The sequence below is a fragment of the Apteryx mantelli genome, chromosome 20, assembly GCF_036417845.1.
Source record: "Apteryx mantelli isolate bAptMan1 chromosome 20, bAptMan1.hap1, whole genome shotgun sequence".
Classification (NCBI taxonomy): Eukaryota; Metazoa; Chordata; class Aves; order Apterygiformes; family Apterygidae; genus Apteryx; species Apteryx mantelli.
In genome coordinates this window covers 6,506,741-6,525,949 of record NC_089997.1, presented here as the reverse complement: position 1 = coordinate 6,525,949, position 19,209 = coordinate 6,506,741, and the positions used below count along the sequence as shown (strand labels likewise).

The 19,209-nt window shown below is 47.3% G+C and overlaps 1 protein-coding gene across 1 annotated transcript; it reads left to right on the top strand.

The window, feature by feature from the left end:
• Positions 1-5,170: 5,170 nt before the first annotated feature.
• Positions 5,171-6,148, top strand: LOC136993770 (olfactory receptor 6B1-like). Its single transcript, XM_067308717.1, is given in 1 exon segment — positions 5,171-6,148. A coding segment is annotated over 1 exon segment (978 nt).
• The last annotated feature ends 13,061 nt before the right edge of the window (positions 6,149-19,209 follow it).

Below are 19,209 nucleotides of genomic sequence, written 5' to 3'. Positions count from 1 at the left end.
TTTTGCTTGAAAGACCAGGTGTTTCCCTTTATGGGCACAATATCTGTAGATTTAATAGTTAGCTGTATGTATTCTCTATCAGCAAAACTCAGCTCACAGTATGATGAAATATAACTTTAAAATCTTCTCTTTCAATAAGGTTAGAAGTACTGCAAATAAGGAAGCAAAAACCTTCAAATGTTTTGCTGCTTTCTTCATTGACATTCTCTTGTAAACAACAGCAGGTTAGCTTTTCTAGTTGATATTTAAGTATTATCTGGAAACGCAGGTACCTTTTTCTTCCTCTCAGCTTTAGACTTTCTCCTCAGCTATTGCAGACCAATTCTGGGAGACAAAATCCAATAAGTTACACCTTTTTAAGAAGGAATGAAAGCCTTTCCTATCAAGTCCTGCCTGTCTCTCTGGAGATAGATCAGATCCATGGATGGGGATCGACTAGAGGACTGAGTTTAGAGGACTGAGTTTAGTGAACTGCTAAAGATATGAAGTGGAAATGGGAGGAGGCAGATGGACTGTGGGGAAGCAGCAATAGTTTGGGGAGAAGCTGCAAGGCTTTAGCTAGCAGGACAGCATGAGTCATGATATTTTGTGATATCATTTGAAGGAACTGCAAGAAAGGCTTCAGGTAGAGCCTCAAAGGTGTCAATATTTGAGGTAGTGCTACTTGGGCTGAAGGGCTTTGAACTCTTTGAGGAGGCCTTTGTTAACTGTTATGTCCTAAATCCATTTTTCTCATCCTCTTTGGAAAAATGAGGTGGAACCTTTGCCCCCTGGCTACTGGACATCAGAGAGCTGATCCTGAGGAAATGGAGAACTGTTTCCAGGGCCAGCACTGACCCCTGACCTGGGGACTTAGCCCTGAACTACTGGAGTCTTCTGTGAGAAGAGGGACCTGCTTTGATGCCAGAAACTGTTGACATGCTGGAATTTCAGTATTCAATTTTAGAAGGAATTTGCCAACAGTAGCCAAGTTATGCACTTTCAAAGCATTTGATGGTAAACGCATCCAGTCAAGATTTTTGTAAGCAACTTGTAAGATCTTCAGGTAGGTGCCCTTGTGATAACAGTATCCAGTTGCTTGGGAAAGTGCAGTGGTCAGGTGCTTCAAGGGCACATAAGTGAAACTGGAAAAGGAAAATGAAAGCAAACTCAAAAATATACGTATCCATCCATCTGAAGTTGCAAGCAACAAAACTGGTGCCTGTGCTGGACTATTCTGTAATAATGTGGTAATGTAGCTTCCCATGAGACTCCAACATCCTCCCACCTTACGTGAACATGTGGAACATAAATGATAGTTGGTGCTGTCCTCTGGGCTTCCCACATGCTGGTGAAAAGGAAGTTTGTGTGGGAATATTGAGCCATGTAGAACAGGCTGCTGTGTAACTAATAACTCTGTATCTATGCAAACTACCACATGTAAACACATGTAAACAGGATGTAAAATGTAAACTGATGAAAACTGTATCAACCAGATAGTACATAGAGACAAAGTGTCAGAACACACCTACCAGGACAAACCAATTACTTAATAATAGGGTATAATTTCTGCTCTGATTAAATTACAGACCCACACAGACAGAAATGGACCTTAACCTCTGTGTGACTTCAGAGCTACTGAGATGTAAGGTCACTCCTAAGGAGCCTCACAGCTCGATTCATGTGGGGCTGTGCTTGAGAAAAGAAGCCGAGCCCTTCAGCAAGGTGGATGAGCCTGGGTGCACTGCTGCACCCCCGGGACTGCCAAATTTTCAGGTCAGGGTGGGCTTGTGCCCAAGTCAGTCTGGAGCACAAGGCAGGAGAGGTGAGGGCAGGCACTGTCCTATTCACCTGGTCATGAATCGTAATTTCAAAGGTCATTTTGTAAGAGGTGACCAGCCTTCAAGCTGTCTGAAGAGCTCCCCAGCTCACAGGCTGCTGCCTCATTTCCAGAGGCTCCTTCAGACCAGGTTTCTTGCTCAGGAACATCACAAGCCATTGCCTGTACGTGGTGCCTCAAGCACATTAGCACATGCTATTGGTACATATGAGCACTGACTAGACATTATTGGTAGATGACCACAGGGGCAACCATCACATAACCCAAATGGAGATCTTCCTTTTATGTCACAGATGAGCCCTCAACCATGTAACTTGTCTGCCCATACTGTCACAGCTCTCAGATGTTTCTACTAAAGGTCCAGATGCTGTAATACAGTGTCATGCTATGAAGACTTGACAGTAACAACTGAGACAGTAACATAATAAAAAAATATGTTTATTTCCTCACACAAGCTTTTGGATTAGTAACATCCATTAAAATAATGTGATTACTGGTTTAGAAAGGATAACCCCAAACCATCGATTACTGCGCTATTAATTGGAAGCACTGCTTACCCCTACTTGAAAGCTTTCTTGCTCACTCTTAGTGAGAGGACTCTCAACCTCGAGGAGTTACCTTAACCCAGCATCCCAGGAAAAGGGGAGGGGGGGAATACTCACAGTCCAGCCAGAGAGGATGGTCAGGTCATGTTCCCATCCCTGCTCAAACTCTCTTAGCTTCCAGGTCTCTCTTTATACAGCTGGGGCTCTGGGCAAGCAATGCTTTTGATGACCTCTGCGAGTTTCATAATAACAGGACTGTTTGTCTGCTTGGAAAGACCCTGCTAGCGAGGCAAGACCACAATACCTCCGTATCGCTTCTTCCCTCCCTGCAGGTCCATGCAGATTCCTCGGCCTTGTCAGGTGGCAGAGTTCTTTAGTCCTGTTAACTCTTCTATTCCGCAGCCTTGAGCATATCAGTCCTTGCACATATCAGCAGGCAGACTTCTTCAGTCCTGTTAACTCTTCACTCGCTCGTCAAAAGGAAAAACAATGACCCAGTGGAGCCAATTCAGCAGAAGGCCATCGGGATGCTCAGGCAGCTGCCGCACAAACTTTTGTGTTCACAGGGCCAGCCCTCCTGCCTTTCCAGCCAGAACAGAGGCAAAAGAGACCGCATCTCATGACACACAAGTCCCACAGGGCTAAGAGGGGTTATGAGTGGTGGCACCCATTGGTGCCACAACAGGAGCAAAGCACCTCCCAGGAAGGAGAGATGGACAGAAACCAAGAAGAAATACCAGTAGCTCTGCTCCCTTCAGCCCCAGACATGCCAGGCCCCTGTGCTTCAGGGAGAGTTTTTGTGGCCCCCTCCCCTCAGGGGACAGAGCTTGGTGCCCAAGGGGGACTTACCCCATGCCCAAGGGCAAGTCTCCATGCCTGCGAGGAAATGACTGTGGCTTGGCCTCTCTCTCCCCACTGACCGTTGCGGGAGGCTGGAGGGACCAGCTCAGGCCATCAGGGCTCTCTAAACCTTAGAGAATCAGTGAACAGTCATCTGCAGGGAGGCGAGGGGAATCCCATTCATGGGATTTCTCCTGGCTTTGCATCATCAGTTTGGAGGAATCCTGATGATTTCTCTGCCCCAGTTTCCTTTTAAAAGGAGCGTGATCCAGAGTTTGTGACCAAGAGTTATGGAAAAAGTCAGGCCTTGCCGGAGGAGTTTTCAAAGTTTCCATCAGCTCAGAGGTTTCAATCTCCTTTGAGAGCCTGTTATGCACTACTCACTCTCTGCAATCTCTGAGGAGAGCTGAGCTGAAATTAATCTTCAGAGACTCATTTGAGCTCTAAATCCCAGGACACTCCAGAGAGCAGGGGGCATTCGGGTGCTGCTGGAGACTCACTGAGGGAGCTGCTAGAAGAAGACAGCAAGTGCAGAGCAATGCCTGAACTCTGGGTCAGGGTTTGCAGAGAGCTCATGGAAGAGAAGGACATGGTGGGGAAGAGACAGGAGGTGAGACCCCAGCTTGATCCTCCTTCCCAGGAACAATCAGTGCAGAGATCGTCACATCATCCTGAGGATTGCAGCTTTGTGTTGTGTCTTCTGAGTCAGGTCTGTTCCTCTTGAGCTGGTGAGGCTTTGCATGGTGGCACCTCTGGGCAAGAATGGTGACGGGCATGTCCTTTTTTGCATGTCTTTCCCCCACCATCTCCCTCTTCCCTCTCCACATTTCTTCTGATTCCCTTGTTTGATGAGCAGAGTGCTGGTGAGCTTGCCGGTGGGTGCAGAGTTAGACTTATGCCTTTGCTGTTCCTGAGCCTACCCAGAGCCCAGTCGAGGGGCACCCACACCTCCGTTGGGAGGTAGGATCCAGGCAGAGGGGTGTGTTTCTCAGGCAGGAATTTTCCCTGGCCATGCACACAGGCATGTCCTGGGCATTCACCACAAACAGGAGTGGAACAATGCTCTTCCCAATCTCACCTACCACTTACCATGGAGATACCCACTCCTAGCAATGCTGCTCAGGGGGCCCCATGAGCACAGCTGGCAGTGCTGAGGTCTAGCTGCTGGGCTGTGCCGTGAGGCAGCCCAAAGCCCTCAGAAACCATTGCTGAGGGGGAAACTACACAGGCTGAATGATCTTATCTGCCCTCTTCCCTCCCACTCTGCTCAAAATCTCTCTTCCTCATGTTGCCCAGTTAGCTCAGGTGTCCATCTTCTCTCACGGCTATCTCACTTTTATTTATCTCTCTGAGAATCCTCTTAGACAGTCCAACTCCACAGTTCTGGATGCCAGCTCCTGACCCACACACTGTCAAAGGAAGCACACGGTCTGTCCCTTCTCCCTTTCAGAGAGCTGAGGTCAGCTGTTTGGTGCAGTGCCTGTCCTGCTCCTTTGAGGAGAAAGGACATCTGGCATGATGTGCTCACATAAAGGGATTTTCTTGCCTGGTAGGGATTGTGATTGCTATTTGGAATAACTTCAGGTGTGGGAGAGACACTGTCAAAGTCTGAGTGAATGCCTTCTCTCCTTTAACTCCACTCCAGCCATGAAATTAGCACCTCCATGGGGCAGCCCACCACCATCGCGCTCTTAGGAGGCCCTTCTCTTTAAAAGCATGGTTTAACTCTCTGGAAAAAACATATACTCTCCTTTCACCAGTCATGGAGGCCATAAAGGGAGACAAATGCAGTCAGAGAAGTGCCATGGTCCGTATTTTCTCTGTTGGCAACTTCCCTCATGATTCTTCTACACAAGAAAGAAAGAAAGAAAGAAACAAACAAACAAACAAACAAACAAACAAACAAATGTTCTTTCTCGTAGGCTGCCTCGCTGGCAAAAGAGGAATGAGGGACCTGTGGCGCTACATGGAGAAAGGGGAATGGGACAATCGTACATCGCCAGTGAATTTTATCCTGCTGGGAATGGGGAATGTCTCTTCAGTAAAGACACTGTTCTTCCTTCTCTTGCTCATGATCTACTCAGTGACCATGGTTGGGAATATCCTCATCGTTGTGCTTGTGGTGGCAGACCAGCATCTGCACACTCCCATGTACTTCTTCCTGGGCAATCTGTCCTCCTTGGAGACCTGCTACAGCTCCACCATCTTGCCCCGGCTGCTGGCCAGCTTCCTGACTGGGCACAGCAGCATCTCTGCTCATGGCTGTATTACACAACTACATTTCTTTTGCGCTTTTGCATCTAGCGAGTGTTACCTCCTGGCGGTCATGTCCTATGATCGGTACTTGGCCATATGCCAGCCCCTGCTCTATGCAAGCCTCATGACCTGGAAAGTCTCTCTATGGCTGACAGCAGCATCTTGGCTAGTGGGATTCCTTAGTTGTACAATAGTCCCTTCTTTCTTATCGTAGTTTAAGTTCTGTGGCCCTAAGAAAATCGACCACTTCTTCTGTGATCTTACCCCGTTGCTGGAACTCTCCTGCAGTGACACCAGGGTGGTTACAACAGTAAGTTTCATCCTATGTTTCCTTAATCTAGTGTTCCCTTTCCTGTTCACACTGGCCTCCTATGTGTGCATCATAGCTGCCATCCTGAGGATCCCAACCAACATGGGCAGGCAGAAGGCCTTCTCCACCTGCTCCTCTCACCTCACTGTTGTCACTGTTTTCTATGGCACCCTCATCACTGTCTACATGGTGCCCAGAACTCCCCAGCTGAGGCAGCTCAACAAAGTGTTCTCCTTTTTCTACACCATCCTCACGCCCCTGGTCAATCCCCTCATCTACAGCCTGCGGAACAGGGAGGTCAGGGAGGCCCTGAGGAAAGCACTCAGGAAAGCTCTGGCTTTCACCCAGCGCTCACAGCAGTTCTGCACTCCTGCATGAGAAACACTGCTGGTTCTGAAAAGTGATAAAGTCAATGTGGGGAGTAGTGATGTGCTGCATCGTATGTATCCCTTGAGAAGACCACAGCACTGAGAATATTGGTGGAAAGCAGATAGGAAGAGAGTATAGATTTCTATCAGCAATTAAATGGATAGTTTAGAAGAGAATGGAAATGCTTCCCTTCTTCATGCTTCATGAGAATTCTTCATGCTTCCTTTACAGAAAAGTAGTATTGCTGTACGTGGGAAAAGTGGTATTGCTGTACGTGGAAAGTGCTGCGGTGTTATCATTTTCTTTTCCTGTGGTAAGAGGAAATTCATCTGGGGTGAAATGTGAGCAAAATCACACAGAATCACAGAACAATTGAGGTCGGGAGAACAGGCAGGGAGATCAGGAGTGGCAGTGCTTTCCTGACTGCAGGTTCCTCAGATGGGAACCATCTCCCTCTGCTGTGAACATTTCCAGGGTAGAGGTCAGTGCCTCAGCCTGCAGCCCTCATCACTCTTCAGTTTAAAGGACATGCACACATTAGTAGAGTTACTCAAACACATGTAGGTGTCTCCTGTAATTTGTGATGGCCTCAAGTTTCCCAGGCATCTGTGGGCTCCTGGCAGTTAGGGGAAATAGTGAAGGGACCTGATGCCACTCGTGCTGCAAGTGGACACTGTAGGCAAACCCCAGGGCATCTGAAAAGTCCCTCAATATCATGGGCAAGAGCACTCACACCTGCAGGCAGGGACTTCAGTGCCAGCCTGTCTGTGATTCTGCCCATGTTGAGTCCGATGGGCACATGCAGTGTCCCTTCAGAGCGCCTCTTTTTGTCTGTGGTCTCTCAAGGGAGCCTGCAGGTCAGCTCAGGTGGAGAAGGCTCCTGGGTCAACAAACAGCCTTTGGTGAGATGAAATGGGGCCCAAAAGCCCAACTCCTGCTAATGTCTAAATCACTATGCTCACCACCCATTTCACTACCTGAGGTGGCCCTCAGAGGAATTGTCAGTGTCTGTGGTGAGACTATCTTTCCTTGGGAGGTCATCAGCAGAGGATCCCTTTCTATCCCATGGCAATCAGGTCAGCAGAGTCAGCAAAGCCAGGCTTTGGCCCTAGGAAGTTGTCAAAGGCCTTTGTAGGCACCTTGCACACCTCTCTATGTTGTCCTGCCCGCTCCTCCCTCTCAGTGCCCATTCTCTATCCTAAAAAAGTCAAAATGGGACATCCCATCTCAGGACCCATGTGTACTGTTCCTGCTGTACTTCTCATCTACCTTCCACTGAAATCATAACTTGAACTTTAGTGGAACGGCCAGAGGCACTGCTAAAACTACAGGCAGATGACTGCAGATACTTTGTGCCCTGATGTTCAGTCTTAATCTCAGTTATGATTAACCATGCCCATGTGCTGGGATTTTTTTCAGGGTGTGGAGATTTTGGACCCCAATTGCAACAAAAGAGCAAAGAGAAAGGTGACTAGTATCAGGGAGCAGTTTTGCTTCTTCTACCTGGTCAATGGCAGGCAGCAAAAGACTTGGACTGAGAAAGCAGCTTAGCTGGAAATGGTGACAGATGGAAACAGATTGCCATTCTCAGATCAGGGGGTAGCACATCTGACACCCAGTCTGTGATAGCTGGTGGGTAGCTACTCTGTCCTTACAGAAGGTGCAAGGACACTGACACTTCCAGAGAGCAATTGCTTTCCCCCTTGCTAGGAGGACTCTGTGGACCAAAATGAACTACGATCGCAAAGCTCCTCTTTGCATCCACTGGCCATGACAGAAGTGCAGGGGATGCCCTCAGAGGGAGGCATCAACATGGGAGGCATCAACAGATGCCTGGGGAGATGTTGCAGGATTCATTTCACCCAAGGGCAGAGGAGCCCAAGTGAGACACTTGAGTCTATGGTGATTGTCAGCTCCTCCTGCCTGCAAGGCTCAGTACCCCTGGAGGTGATTCCCCCTCCATCTGTATGCATCCATCCCATGAGGGGAGAAAACTTGCTCTAAAACTCTGGTTCTTTGGCCAGCTTCCCTAAATTGAAGGCATGGATTCACAGGTGTGTCTTGGCTACCACCACATTCCTTCATAAAGAGATCAATGAGTGGGCAATGAATCAAGGCCCTCCTATGGACATGTCCAGACTGGAGAACAGGAATCTCTCCTTAATTTGCTTCATCTCATTTACATGTTATTTTATACAGGAATTCTCATTTCCTTCTTGTTTTACTGTCATTCTTATTTCTCCCCAATAAAACTCTCTTTTTTCCTGCACAGGCTGGGTACTGGGAGGAAATGAATGATCTTCCTTCCTGATATATTGATTTCTTCAGTGAGACCTTTTTTTGTGCAGGACTCCCTGGGAGGGAACCAGGATTTAAGGACTGGGGTGGTGGGCATGTTGAGGGAAGGGGCAATGTGGTGGCCTTTTGGGTTCAGGTTTGGGAGAGGAAAGGGGGGATGGTTGTGAAGGTCCCAGGGTGGGGGCCAATGTCTCACTGAAGGGGAGTTTGTGCCATGCTCAGCATGTTTGGGGTGGTTCCTGGTCTGGGTCAGAGGGCCTGTGCAGCGTAGTACACAAAGAGGCACCCAATATCAGCTGGGAAGAGGGGTCTGTTCAACACCTGGCAAAATGGGGGGATGCTGTTGTGAGAGGGGGAAGGGTCTGTGCAGCACCCAGCAAACCCAGGGGCCCATTCTGGTTCCCTGGGCAGTTCCCCGCTCCTGGCCCTGCTCTGATCTCCGTGGGGAAGATCTGGAGCAGGAGCTGCTGGGAGTGACCTATGCAGGGGAGTTGAAGGATGCTCTGCACCAAGTCTGAGATGGGCCCATGCTCACTGCTCCACAAGTGCACCCGCTGAGACCTCAGGGCTATGGGCAAGGACTGCAGAACTGGCTAGAGCTGTTACCCCTGTATCCATTCTTTGATGTTGGCACCTTTTGTCGATGGGGAGGAAAGCTGTGTCCCCAGCAGAATCCTGGAAGGAGCATAAGTTTGATCACTGAGCCTCCTGACCTTGTCAGTGACCTCACAATATGAGGCCAGTACTGTCTGTTGGGGGAGGATTCCCTACTCTTGGTCTTCTTGCCTGATCCAATTCCTGGGAGAACTTCTGCTCTTGCCCATGAGCCAGGAGGTTTCTGACCATCAAATTCCAGCTGGTGATTCAATGGCATGACAAGAGACGAGTGGGGGCACCAGCCCATTGAAGGGGGCACTTGCACATCACATCTCCATAGCTTGCAAGACAGGGGCAGGACATGGAGCCAGGATCTTGGGTGAGGGACTAGCCATTTTGGCAGATGGTTGTGCTGTTTGTGTATTTCCTTTGCAATAGAAACTGTTTTATTTTCAAGATGAAAGGGCTCTGGCTATAGGGTGAGACCTTCCTCCTTCAGGGGTGGGTTCAAGGCCAGATGACCCCAAAGCCTTTGCCATGGAGGTTTAATACTGCACCAGTGGCTTCCCCTTTCCAGAGGGATTTGGCCTTCAGGAGGTGTTAAAACATTGGCAGTAAAAGATTGAACAAGGAAGCAGCTGACTCATTGCTGAATGGATCAGGTGGCCCAGTTCCAGTGAACATAGAGGAGGGCAAGGTACTCAGTGCCTTCTTTCCCTCCATCTGCATCAATAAATTCCCCCAGGCCTCCCTGATCAGGGAAAACTTTCAAGGAGGTGAAGAACAACGAGCAACGGATGAGGGTCGAGTCAGGGGTTACTTATGAGAATGTGACCCCTACAAGTCCCTGAGTCCCTTGCTGGGGAGGAAATGCCTCTTCCTCTCCCAGACCATTGGGTGAGGCTGGAGGGACGAGCTCAGGCGGTATGGGCTTGCTAAAGCCAGGACCGTGTCAGAAACACAGCTGTCTGCAGGGAGGTGAGGTGAACCCCACTCATGGATCTCTCCTAGCTGCCAAGTGGGAGTGAGGGCCAGCTGCTCCCTCAGGGAGGGGGACTCGCTGCCATCGAGACCCCAAGGCCAGGCAGGCACAAGTGAAACAGGGGCTCAGACCACTGCCAGCAAGACCCTGAGGCCAGCTGGCTCTGAGAGACACAGGAGCTCAGGCCACTGCTGTCAAGACCCTGAGGCCAAATGGGCATGAGGGACATGGGGGCTCAGACCACCACCAGCGAGAACCCAGGTTCAGGTGGGCGCAAGGGACATGGGGGCTCAGGCCATCCCTGCAGCGCTGAGGATATCACTCAGAAGATAGAGTTAGGAAAGGGCACTGTGGGGAGAAGAGCTCTGGGCCAGGCCAGACTGTCAGGAGGAGTCGCAGGGGCAAGGCCCTGCACTGCCATGGGCAAGGCTTCAAGGTGCTCAGAGCAGCAGTGGCGATGGCACAAGCTCGCGGTTGGGGTGGAGTCCCCAGGCAAGGCTGATTAGGGCCATTAAGGTCTATCAGTGCCCTCAGGGTCCTGACACCCTTGCCCTATAACCCAAACTCCTAAAAATAGCCACTACCCCTAATGCCAAATCTATACCTTCTACCTAACCTTTGCCCACACCCTATTGTCCCTAACCCTAAACCGAAACTCACTTTAACCTTAAACCTAAAACTCAGCCTTACATGACCATAACCTAAACCTTACACTGTGTTAAAATTATCTATTCTCTTTTGTTTGTTTGCGGGCACTGATAATGAGCAGCAGGAGTCAGATTTCTAAGTTTTGCTAGCAATAAGGTGTCTCTTGGCAAGGAGCACAAGGAGGACCTCGAGCAGCTTTTTGTCACAACTTTTAAGCAATAGTAAGCTGTTACATATTCAATACTTTACTTTACACCAGCAACCAGATCTATCCACAATTCTTAGTTCTACCAATCCCCTTGCCAAGTTACGTTACGAGATAGTCCCGTGCCAGCCTTAAATGGTCCATTTTAAAATTATTCATTAGCTAATTTTGCACCTCTTCTGGTGTTATCTTTGAAAAACTTAGTTGAACCATGCATGAGACACAACAAGAAAAAGAAAAATTCCAACTGCCAGAATTAACATCAAAATTATTAAAACACGCCTGGTTCACCCTCACAGATCTGGTAGCCATGACCACAACCACGACCAATCTGTTGCTAGGCTATTACACAGAGACTGCTCTTTGGCTATTTGATGGAAGGTATCAATGTGTCATTGAATGACAGTTACATCATATTTGATTTGTTTTGATTTGATTGCATAAAAACAATAGGTGATGTTTACCAGCACATACACTCCTCCAATTGCTATTACCAGGGCTAAGTTGACCATTACTCCCCAAGATATATGTGCCATTTGAAGAAGAAATATTATAGTATCTTTGACAGTGCGTACCATTTATGCTCCAAGTAAGGTTCCAAGTGGGCAATTTCTCTTGCTCAGTGTTATTTAAAATTACCAGGTTATTCTTACCAGTCCATGCAGTTTCTACGTCAGAATTATTGCTGGCCCTTGAACAGTCCAATTGAAACCTTGCTTGCGTATAATTATACTGTAGTGTGTAGTCACAGTTAGTTGTTTCTCCTACCCAAATTGTGAGGTTTCCGCGAGGCACGATGACACACCATGGAGCTTTATCATATGAATGTGCCTTAAAGGGTTGCTGCCAAAAATCTGGCACCCTAGGGTGTAAATATGTGAAATTGGACTGATAGCAGCCCAAACCAGAAACAGGCTCTTCTAGACAACCAAAATCGGTGCCCAGGGATTGAGGGTGGCGTAGGCAGCATCAACATTCTGACACGTTCCCCACTTGTGAGACCCTAGTCATAAATTGTACAATGCGATTATTTTCCCAGCGTAGGGTTAAACTTGTAATAGCTATAAAAGATTGAAATGATCCCAAAATCACATTTAAACACATAGCACAAAATAATTACAGAGTGTAACCAATAAACACAGTTCCCCTTGAATAAGTTTTCCTGGTGTTGCATGGGTACTCTCACTTCTGCAGTAGATGCTCAAGGAGCTGGAATGTCCTCTGAGGAGGTCGCAGTGCTGAGGGCCGCCTTTACTTGGGAGTGATGAATCCAGTTTTTTTTACCTGCAACCTTAAGAGCAGAATAAGGGCACAATAACACCTGTACAGGACCCTCCCATTTTGGTTGTAGCATGTGTTTGGCTTTATCATTTTTTGCCATAATATAATCACCCAGTCGATACAGATGAAGGTAATCTCCTAAAGGCAGAGATTGGGTAATTACAGCTGCATATCTCTTATTCCTGAAACTATTCTGCAGATACATAACATAGTGGGTGACAGCTTCATTTCCTGCCAAAAGGCTTTTATGTGCTGGGACAAAAGTTCCTGGGATCCTACCTGGTCTGCCAAACAAAATTTCAAAGGGGGTCAACCCATGGCTTGGGCCCGGGCATCATCTTAATTCCCACAAGGCTAATGGCAATGCTTCTGTCCACTTTAATTGAGTCTCCCTACAAATTTTGTTTAACTTCATTTTCAGTGTGTGATTCATTCTTTCTACCTGCCCTGAAGATTGAGGATGATAAGATGTATGTAGTCTTCTTTGAATTCCTAATGTTTCATATATTGCTTTTAGTATTTCAGCAGTAAAATGAGCTCCTTTATCAGAATTTATTTCCTCCAGTACCCCAAAGCGTGGTTTGATATCTTTCAGTAAAGCTTTCACTACCACTGGGCTGTAGCCTTCCTGGCTGGGAATGCTTCCGCCCAACCAGACAATCGATCAACTATGACTAGTAAATGTTTCTGTACTTTTCTTGGGGGCATGTTTGCAAAATCTATTTGTAATTTCTGAAACTGCATCCAAGCCCAAGGGTGCCCTCCTTTTATTTTAGCTTCTATCTTTGATTTAGCATTGTAGTTTGCACATATTAAACACCCTTTCGTTATTTGTAAGATTGCTTGAGTCAAAGCTGGTGCTGCCCATGACTGGGAAATTTGATTCTCTGAATAAGACATCCCCCCATGTGTCCATCCATGGAGTTCTCTTACTACTGGTATCAGCATAATCTTACGGAGCAACCATTTTCCCTGCAAAAAACATATCCCGTTTTTTTGTTCTGCTCCAAAATGCTTGCATCCTTCTACCTCTTCCTTGGGTGTTCCTTGGTGTTCTTTCTCCAGTTCTTCTGTAGTTTCAATCATTACCATTTCTTTTCATGGCTCCAGTTGGTAGGCAGTGGTTGTAGGGCAGTTTTGCTGTGACATCAGCAAGGTTATTTCCCATAGTTATATCCAAAGTGTCTGGTTGGTGAGCCCTCTGATACAGGACTGCTAACTGCAGAGATTTTTCCAAAGCCCTTAATAACTCTAAAATCTGATCTCAGTGGGCTACTTGATGCCCTGCCGATGTCAAAACCCCTTTTTCCTCTCCAAATTATTCCCACTGCAAATACCACTCCCAAAGCATATTTGGAGTCCCTATAGATATTAGCAGTCTTATTCGTGGCTATAATACATGCTCGGGTTAAGGCTATCAGTTCCGCCGCCTGAGTCCCAAAATGTCCTGGAAGGGATCCTGCTTCCAGCACTATTTATTACAGAGTTACTGCATACCCAGCAACCCTTCGACCCTTTTCATAGTATGATGATCCATCACAGAACAATATTAAATCTGGATTGTGCAGAGACTCTTCTTTCACAGTAGGCAGAACAGTTGGCCTCAAATCTATTGTTTCCAAGCAACTGTGAAATAATTTTTCTTTGGGTTGCAGTATTTCTGGTAACAGAGTAGCTGGGTTTAGCCTATCACACTGTTCTAACACCACATTTGGTTCAGTGAGCAAAACTAGCTCATACTGATAAGCTATCGCACGCCAGTGCTGGGTAGTTTTCTGAACTAGCACACTGCTTGTGATTCTCTTTCGTTCATTCAGATATAACACAAAGGGCCTTCCATAGTCCAGTAAAGCTAGAGAGGGAGCCTCCATAACTGCCTGCTTTAACTCTTAAACGTTTTTCCACCTCTGGAGTCCACACCATTAAATCTGGTTCATTATCCTTTGTTAACTGTGTTAATACCTTTGCTTTTTCACTAAATCCAGGTATCCAATACCTATTAAATCCTATTGCACCTAAAAAGGCCCTAACCTGCCTTTTCATCTGAAGGACTAGTATTTCCTGGGTTGCTTGTATTCACTCAGATGAGATCAGTCTCTCTCCTGAGCAAATTATCATTCCCAAATAATTAACTTGTTGCTGGCACAACTGCCTTTTGGCAAGTGAGACTTTATGTCCCTTTTCCTCTAGGGCACACAACAATGTTTTAATATCTGGCTAACAAACATCACAATCAGTACTCACAATCAACAAGTCATCTACATATTGTATCAGTTTTTTGACAGCATAATCGTTTGTAAATCTCTTTTCAATATTCTCGAAAACAGTGTGGGAGAACCCATGGATCCTTGTGGCAGTCTGGTCCATGCATACTGCTGTGCTTTCCAAGTAAAGGCAAAGAGGAACTGTGAATCTTCATGTACTGGTATAGTAAAGAAAGCTGCCATTCAATCCAAAACAGTAACACAGCTTGCATCTGAGGGAATTTCCATAAGGACTTGGATCACATCAGGGACCACAGAGTGTGGTAGATCCACTATTCTATTAATTGCTTGCAAATCTTGTACAAAGCGGTATACCAGTTTCCCATTTGGGTCCAATTCTGGTTTCTTCACAGGCAATACAGGGGAGGGGAAGTACATTGTACTATAATTCCGTTCTTAACCAAATCAGCAATCACAGTCTCAATTCCCTGTTCAGCCTCCCAGGAAAGGGGGTACTGTTTTATACCCATTCCTGCTCTTCTGGTCCCTCTTCCTCTTTGACCTCATCCTCTCCCATTTATTCCCCTTCCTTTCACCTTTGGAATTCGTCCCAATGCTGCTGCTGCCAACATACTCACTTCCTCCCGCTTTCGCCTTTCCTTCTCCTTCCTTTCTTTTTCTGATCTTTCATCGTATATGAAAGTTGCTAATGATAGTATCTTCTGTAAATCCTCTCCCTGCCACCCTGGAACATGTTTTCTGAAATACTCATGGATATCTGGTGCTGCTTGCTGGACCAATACACTCACTACCAGCCTTTCATTAACATTTTCCACAGACATCCCTCAATAGCATAATAGGGCTTGCCATGAGCGATTCCAAAAAATTTCTCGGGTGTTCCTCAGACTTTTTCTAACGATAGTACCTTTTCTGAGATAACACCCATTTGCTCTGAAGTTCTTATTGCTAAAACTAGATTTTGGTATGCCGTTTCGGATGCTGCCTGATCATTTGTATTATTGTAATCCCAATTTTGATCTACTTGTGGTCAAGGTTGTTGATTATCATCTCAGTCTGCCAATATCTGTTCTCTATCCCCTGGCTGAACTATCTGTTGTAACAATACTAAAACATCCCCCCAACAAGGGTGATGTCCATCTGCTCTTGTAGAAAACAGTCGAGCTGCCTTTTCCAGGTCTTCCCGCACCCAGGGCATTTGCTGTGCCTATTGAATTAGATTTCCCAGAGACCATGGCTGATAAACATAGGCATGCAGTATCGGTGGGGGGAGCTGCTGGCCCTGTCCTGCTGGTATCCCCACAGCTGGGTTAGGCATCACAGCTCCAATCATAGAAGCTTGCAAAATGACAGATTAGTTTCCCAAGGGAAGCAATGGGTGTAGGTTAGTAGTTTGAGCAGAAGTGGATTCAGGTGCTCCTCTGGTGTAACCTTTGAACAGCTTTTGTACTGCTGGCTGGATTAAACTGGTTTCTTTGCAGTTCTTCAACTTTGTATGAAAAACAGGGCTAAGGCAAGGTCAGATAAGATGTTCTGATTGCAGGGTGCACAACCTTGCATGTTCTTTCTGCCAAACTAGAGTAGAGTGGAAATTTCCTTAACAGAATTAAACTTCACCCAGATGCTTTCATCGTAAGCAATAGAGCCAAAGGAAGACAAGGTATTCTGGGGTTTTCTTCCTGTTCCAGAGAGAAGTGCATTTTTCCTGAAAGGGTTGTCTGCTAAAATACAGGGAGAGCACTAGAAGAAAGAAGCAGCAGCAATCCTAAACACCGCTGCTGGGAAGAAGGGTCACAGGGTTAGAATCCTTCACGTTTATTCATTTCCCCAAAGTACATCTCTGTCTCATGGTTGCAGAGTGTCTTTGTTTTGAGTGGAGGAATGCAGAAAAATCCCATTTTGGCCTTGCTGCTCTCTCAGGGGTTAGTATGAAGCAGTGGTGGGGTCAAGGCCCTGCTCCTGGCAGGAATCAGTTATCTACACGCAAGTGCCTGGTGCCTTCCGGACCCCCTGTAGCAACCAAGGGTTCTACATGGGGCTGTCAGACATGACACAGGCCCTGCTGCCCTCCAGGTCTCAATGGAGTGGCCAATTCATGGATGACTATTGTCATTGGCATTGTCATGGGCAACTGAATCGACCCTTTACTAATGGTAAAGGGAGCTTGCCAGTGAACATGGAGACACCTAAGACAGGATTCATTTGCTAAAAGGCAGTGCCTAGCATCATTTTTGGTGCTGGAGGTGGGTATCTGTCAGATCCTTCAGCAGTCCCTCCAGAAGGTGATGTTTGACTGTCAGTTCTGCCAGCCCCATTTGGTGTCTCAAACACCACAGGGTGGTTTGAATGCCTGTATTTAAGCAGTGTCATCCAACCCCTAGGTGTTAGTCTCTCCAAGACTGGTAAAATGACTCCCAGCCTGAAACGCAAACCTTCTCCATGGATGCATGTGTTACCATCTCCTAAGCTCCACCAAGGTGGTTTTGAAGACATGAATCCTAATAGATTTTGGGTGCCCTAGGAAACATTTCTGGATGCTTGGTCTTGCAAGAGAGGTCCAGCAATCCAATGGTAAGAGTTCCAGGATGTTAAAAGTTGCTAGATCTGGAAACCTGACAGAGGTGAGGCTGCCACAGTTCCTTGTGCCCAGGTCCAGGCAGTAGCAAGGCTGAGCTTCCATCCCCAGTAGGCACATATGCACACATAGACACAAAACACATTTACGGACCTACACGGCTGGCCACAGGAGAACAGAGACAGAAACACTCAACACTCACACAAACACAAACAGCACCAGCAGCCTCATCCTGTTCCCATCTCTGGCTGATCAGGATGAAAGCTGGTAAATGGAAAATATATACCTATACATACAAATATGTCATAAGGATCCCTCCTGTAGCTGGTCTTAGATCTGCAGTCTATCCAGGAGCTGGCCACTGGGTCCCCCTGCCTCCCCAGTTGCCTCACACACAGATACACACACAAACAGATGAGTTTCTCTGCAACAGAATCACAGAATCACTGAGGTTGAAAAGCACCCTGCTACCACCTCTTGTATGCTTCCTTGTCATGTCTGAGTTTAGTCAGGAGCTCCTTGTTCATCCTTGCAGGCCTCCTGCCACCTTTGCTTGACTTCCTGCATGTCAGGGTGGAACATTCTTGAACTTGAAGAGGGCATCCTTGAAAATCAAGAAGCTCTCCTTGACCCTTCTTCTCTCCAGGGCTGTATCCCACGGGGTTCTTCTAAGCAGGTCCATCAACCTGCCAGAGTCTGGTCTCCTGAAGTCCAGGGTTGTGATCCTGCTATTTGCCTTCCCCCCCCCCCCCTCAGGATCCTGAAATCCACCCCCTCATGCTTGCTACAGCCAAAGCTGCCCCTGACTTTTACATTCCCAACCAACTCTTGTTTGTAAGCATGAGGTACCTCACCAGCTCCTCAATCACCTGTGTCAGGAAGGTATCATCAATGTGCTCCAGAAACCTCCTGCATTGCTTGTGCCCTGCTGTGTTGTCCCTCCAGCAGATATCACGGTGGTTCAAGTCCCCCTGTGAGGACCAGGGCCTCTGAACATGAGGCTTCTTCCAACTGTCTGAAGAAGGCCTCACCTACTTCTTCCTGATCAGGTGGTCTGTAGCAGACACCCACCACAACATCGCCCATGTGGGTCTCCCTCTAATCCTGACCCGTCAGCTCTTACCTGCTCATCATCCCTCCTGAGGCAGAGCTCCATGCATTCCCACTGCTCTCTCACATAAAGGGCAACTTCCCCTCCTGGTCCAGAATTATGGCTCTTCCCATACCAGAAATCCAGACCCCACAGTTTCTCCCGTAGCTGGTTTGGACCACCTGGTCCCTCCAGCAGCCAACTCACAGACCCTCTGGGCTCTCCAATATCCAGCCCAGACTTATGGCCTCTCTGATAACTGGATCCCAAGCCTCTTATCCTATTTGCTGGCTAGTCTGCCTTGACGTTCCCTAGTGATTACACACACTGACATACACACCCACACAATGTGCACACACTCCAGTCCCTCCAGCTGCTGGCATCCCAGGCAGATGGGTCTCTATGACTCGTGATCCCCAATCCAGCAGCTGGCACTGAGACCTCCTTACATACACATGCACACGGAATAGAGAGCCCCCTCACCCCAGAAAATGGAATTTAATAAGAAGACAGAAGAGGCTGGGGTGATCAGGTGCTTTTAGCCCCTCAGAACACCTTAATCCCACCCTTTCCTGCCTTTGGTCCTTCCCTAAACACCCCATTGTAAGTCTTGCGCAATCCCAAAATGCTCTTCCCGCCATCCCAGAATGAATCTTATACACCCGTAAGCAGTAACCCCCATCCTCAGTCTGGTAGGCCATCCTGAGAGGCTCTCTTGTTGACCTATATGGGTGGGTCTCGGACACAGATATGTTGGACCTGTCTCCTAATGGATGTTTCTCCCCTGGAGTTTTTCATCATTTCTCTGAAAACAGGGTGATTTATGTCCTAGAAATGCCAATTTTTCATCTTTCTTTCTTATGGAAGTGTGGGGGTTTAGGTCAAATTAAAATGCTTATTGGGTATATGTGAAACCAAGCAGGCCAAGGGCATCCCACCTGACCATGACTGAGTCCTGAGGACATCAAGTCCACAGAGCATTTCCTGGCACTGATCATACCTGATACGGGCCATAGCATGTGTACATCTATCTTGATGACCCAGTAAGCCCTTTCCAGGCCTGTCTGTGTCCCGTCACTCCCCAAAAGATGTGTCACACATTCAAGATCCAAGATCTAAAAGGAATTAAAGAGACAGAAGTGAAAGCCAGGCAGACAATAACAGTATTTTAA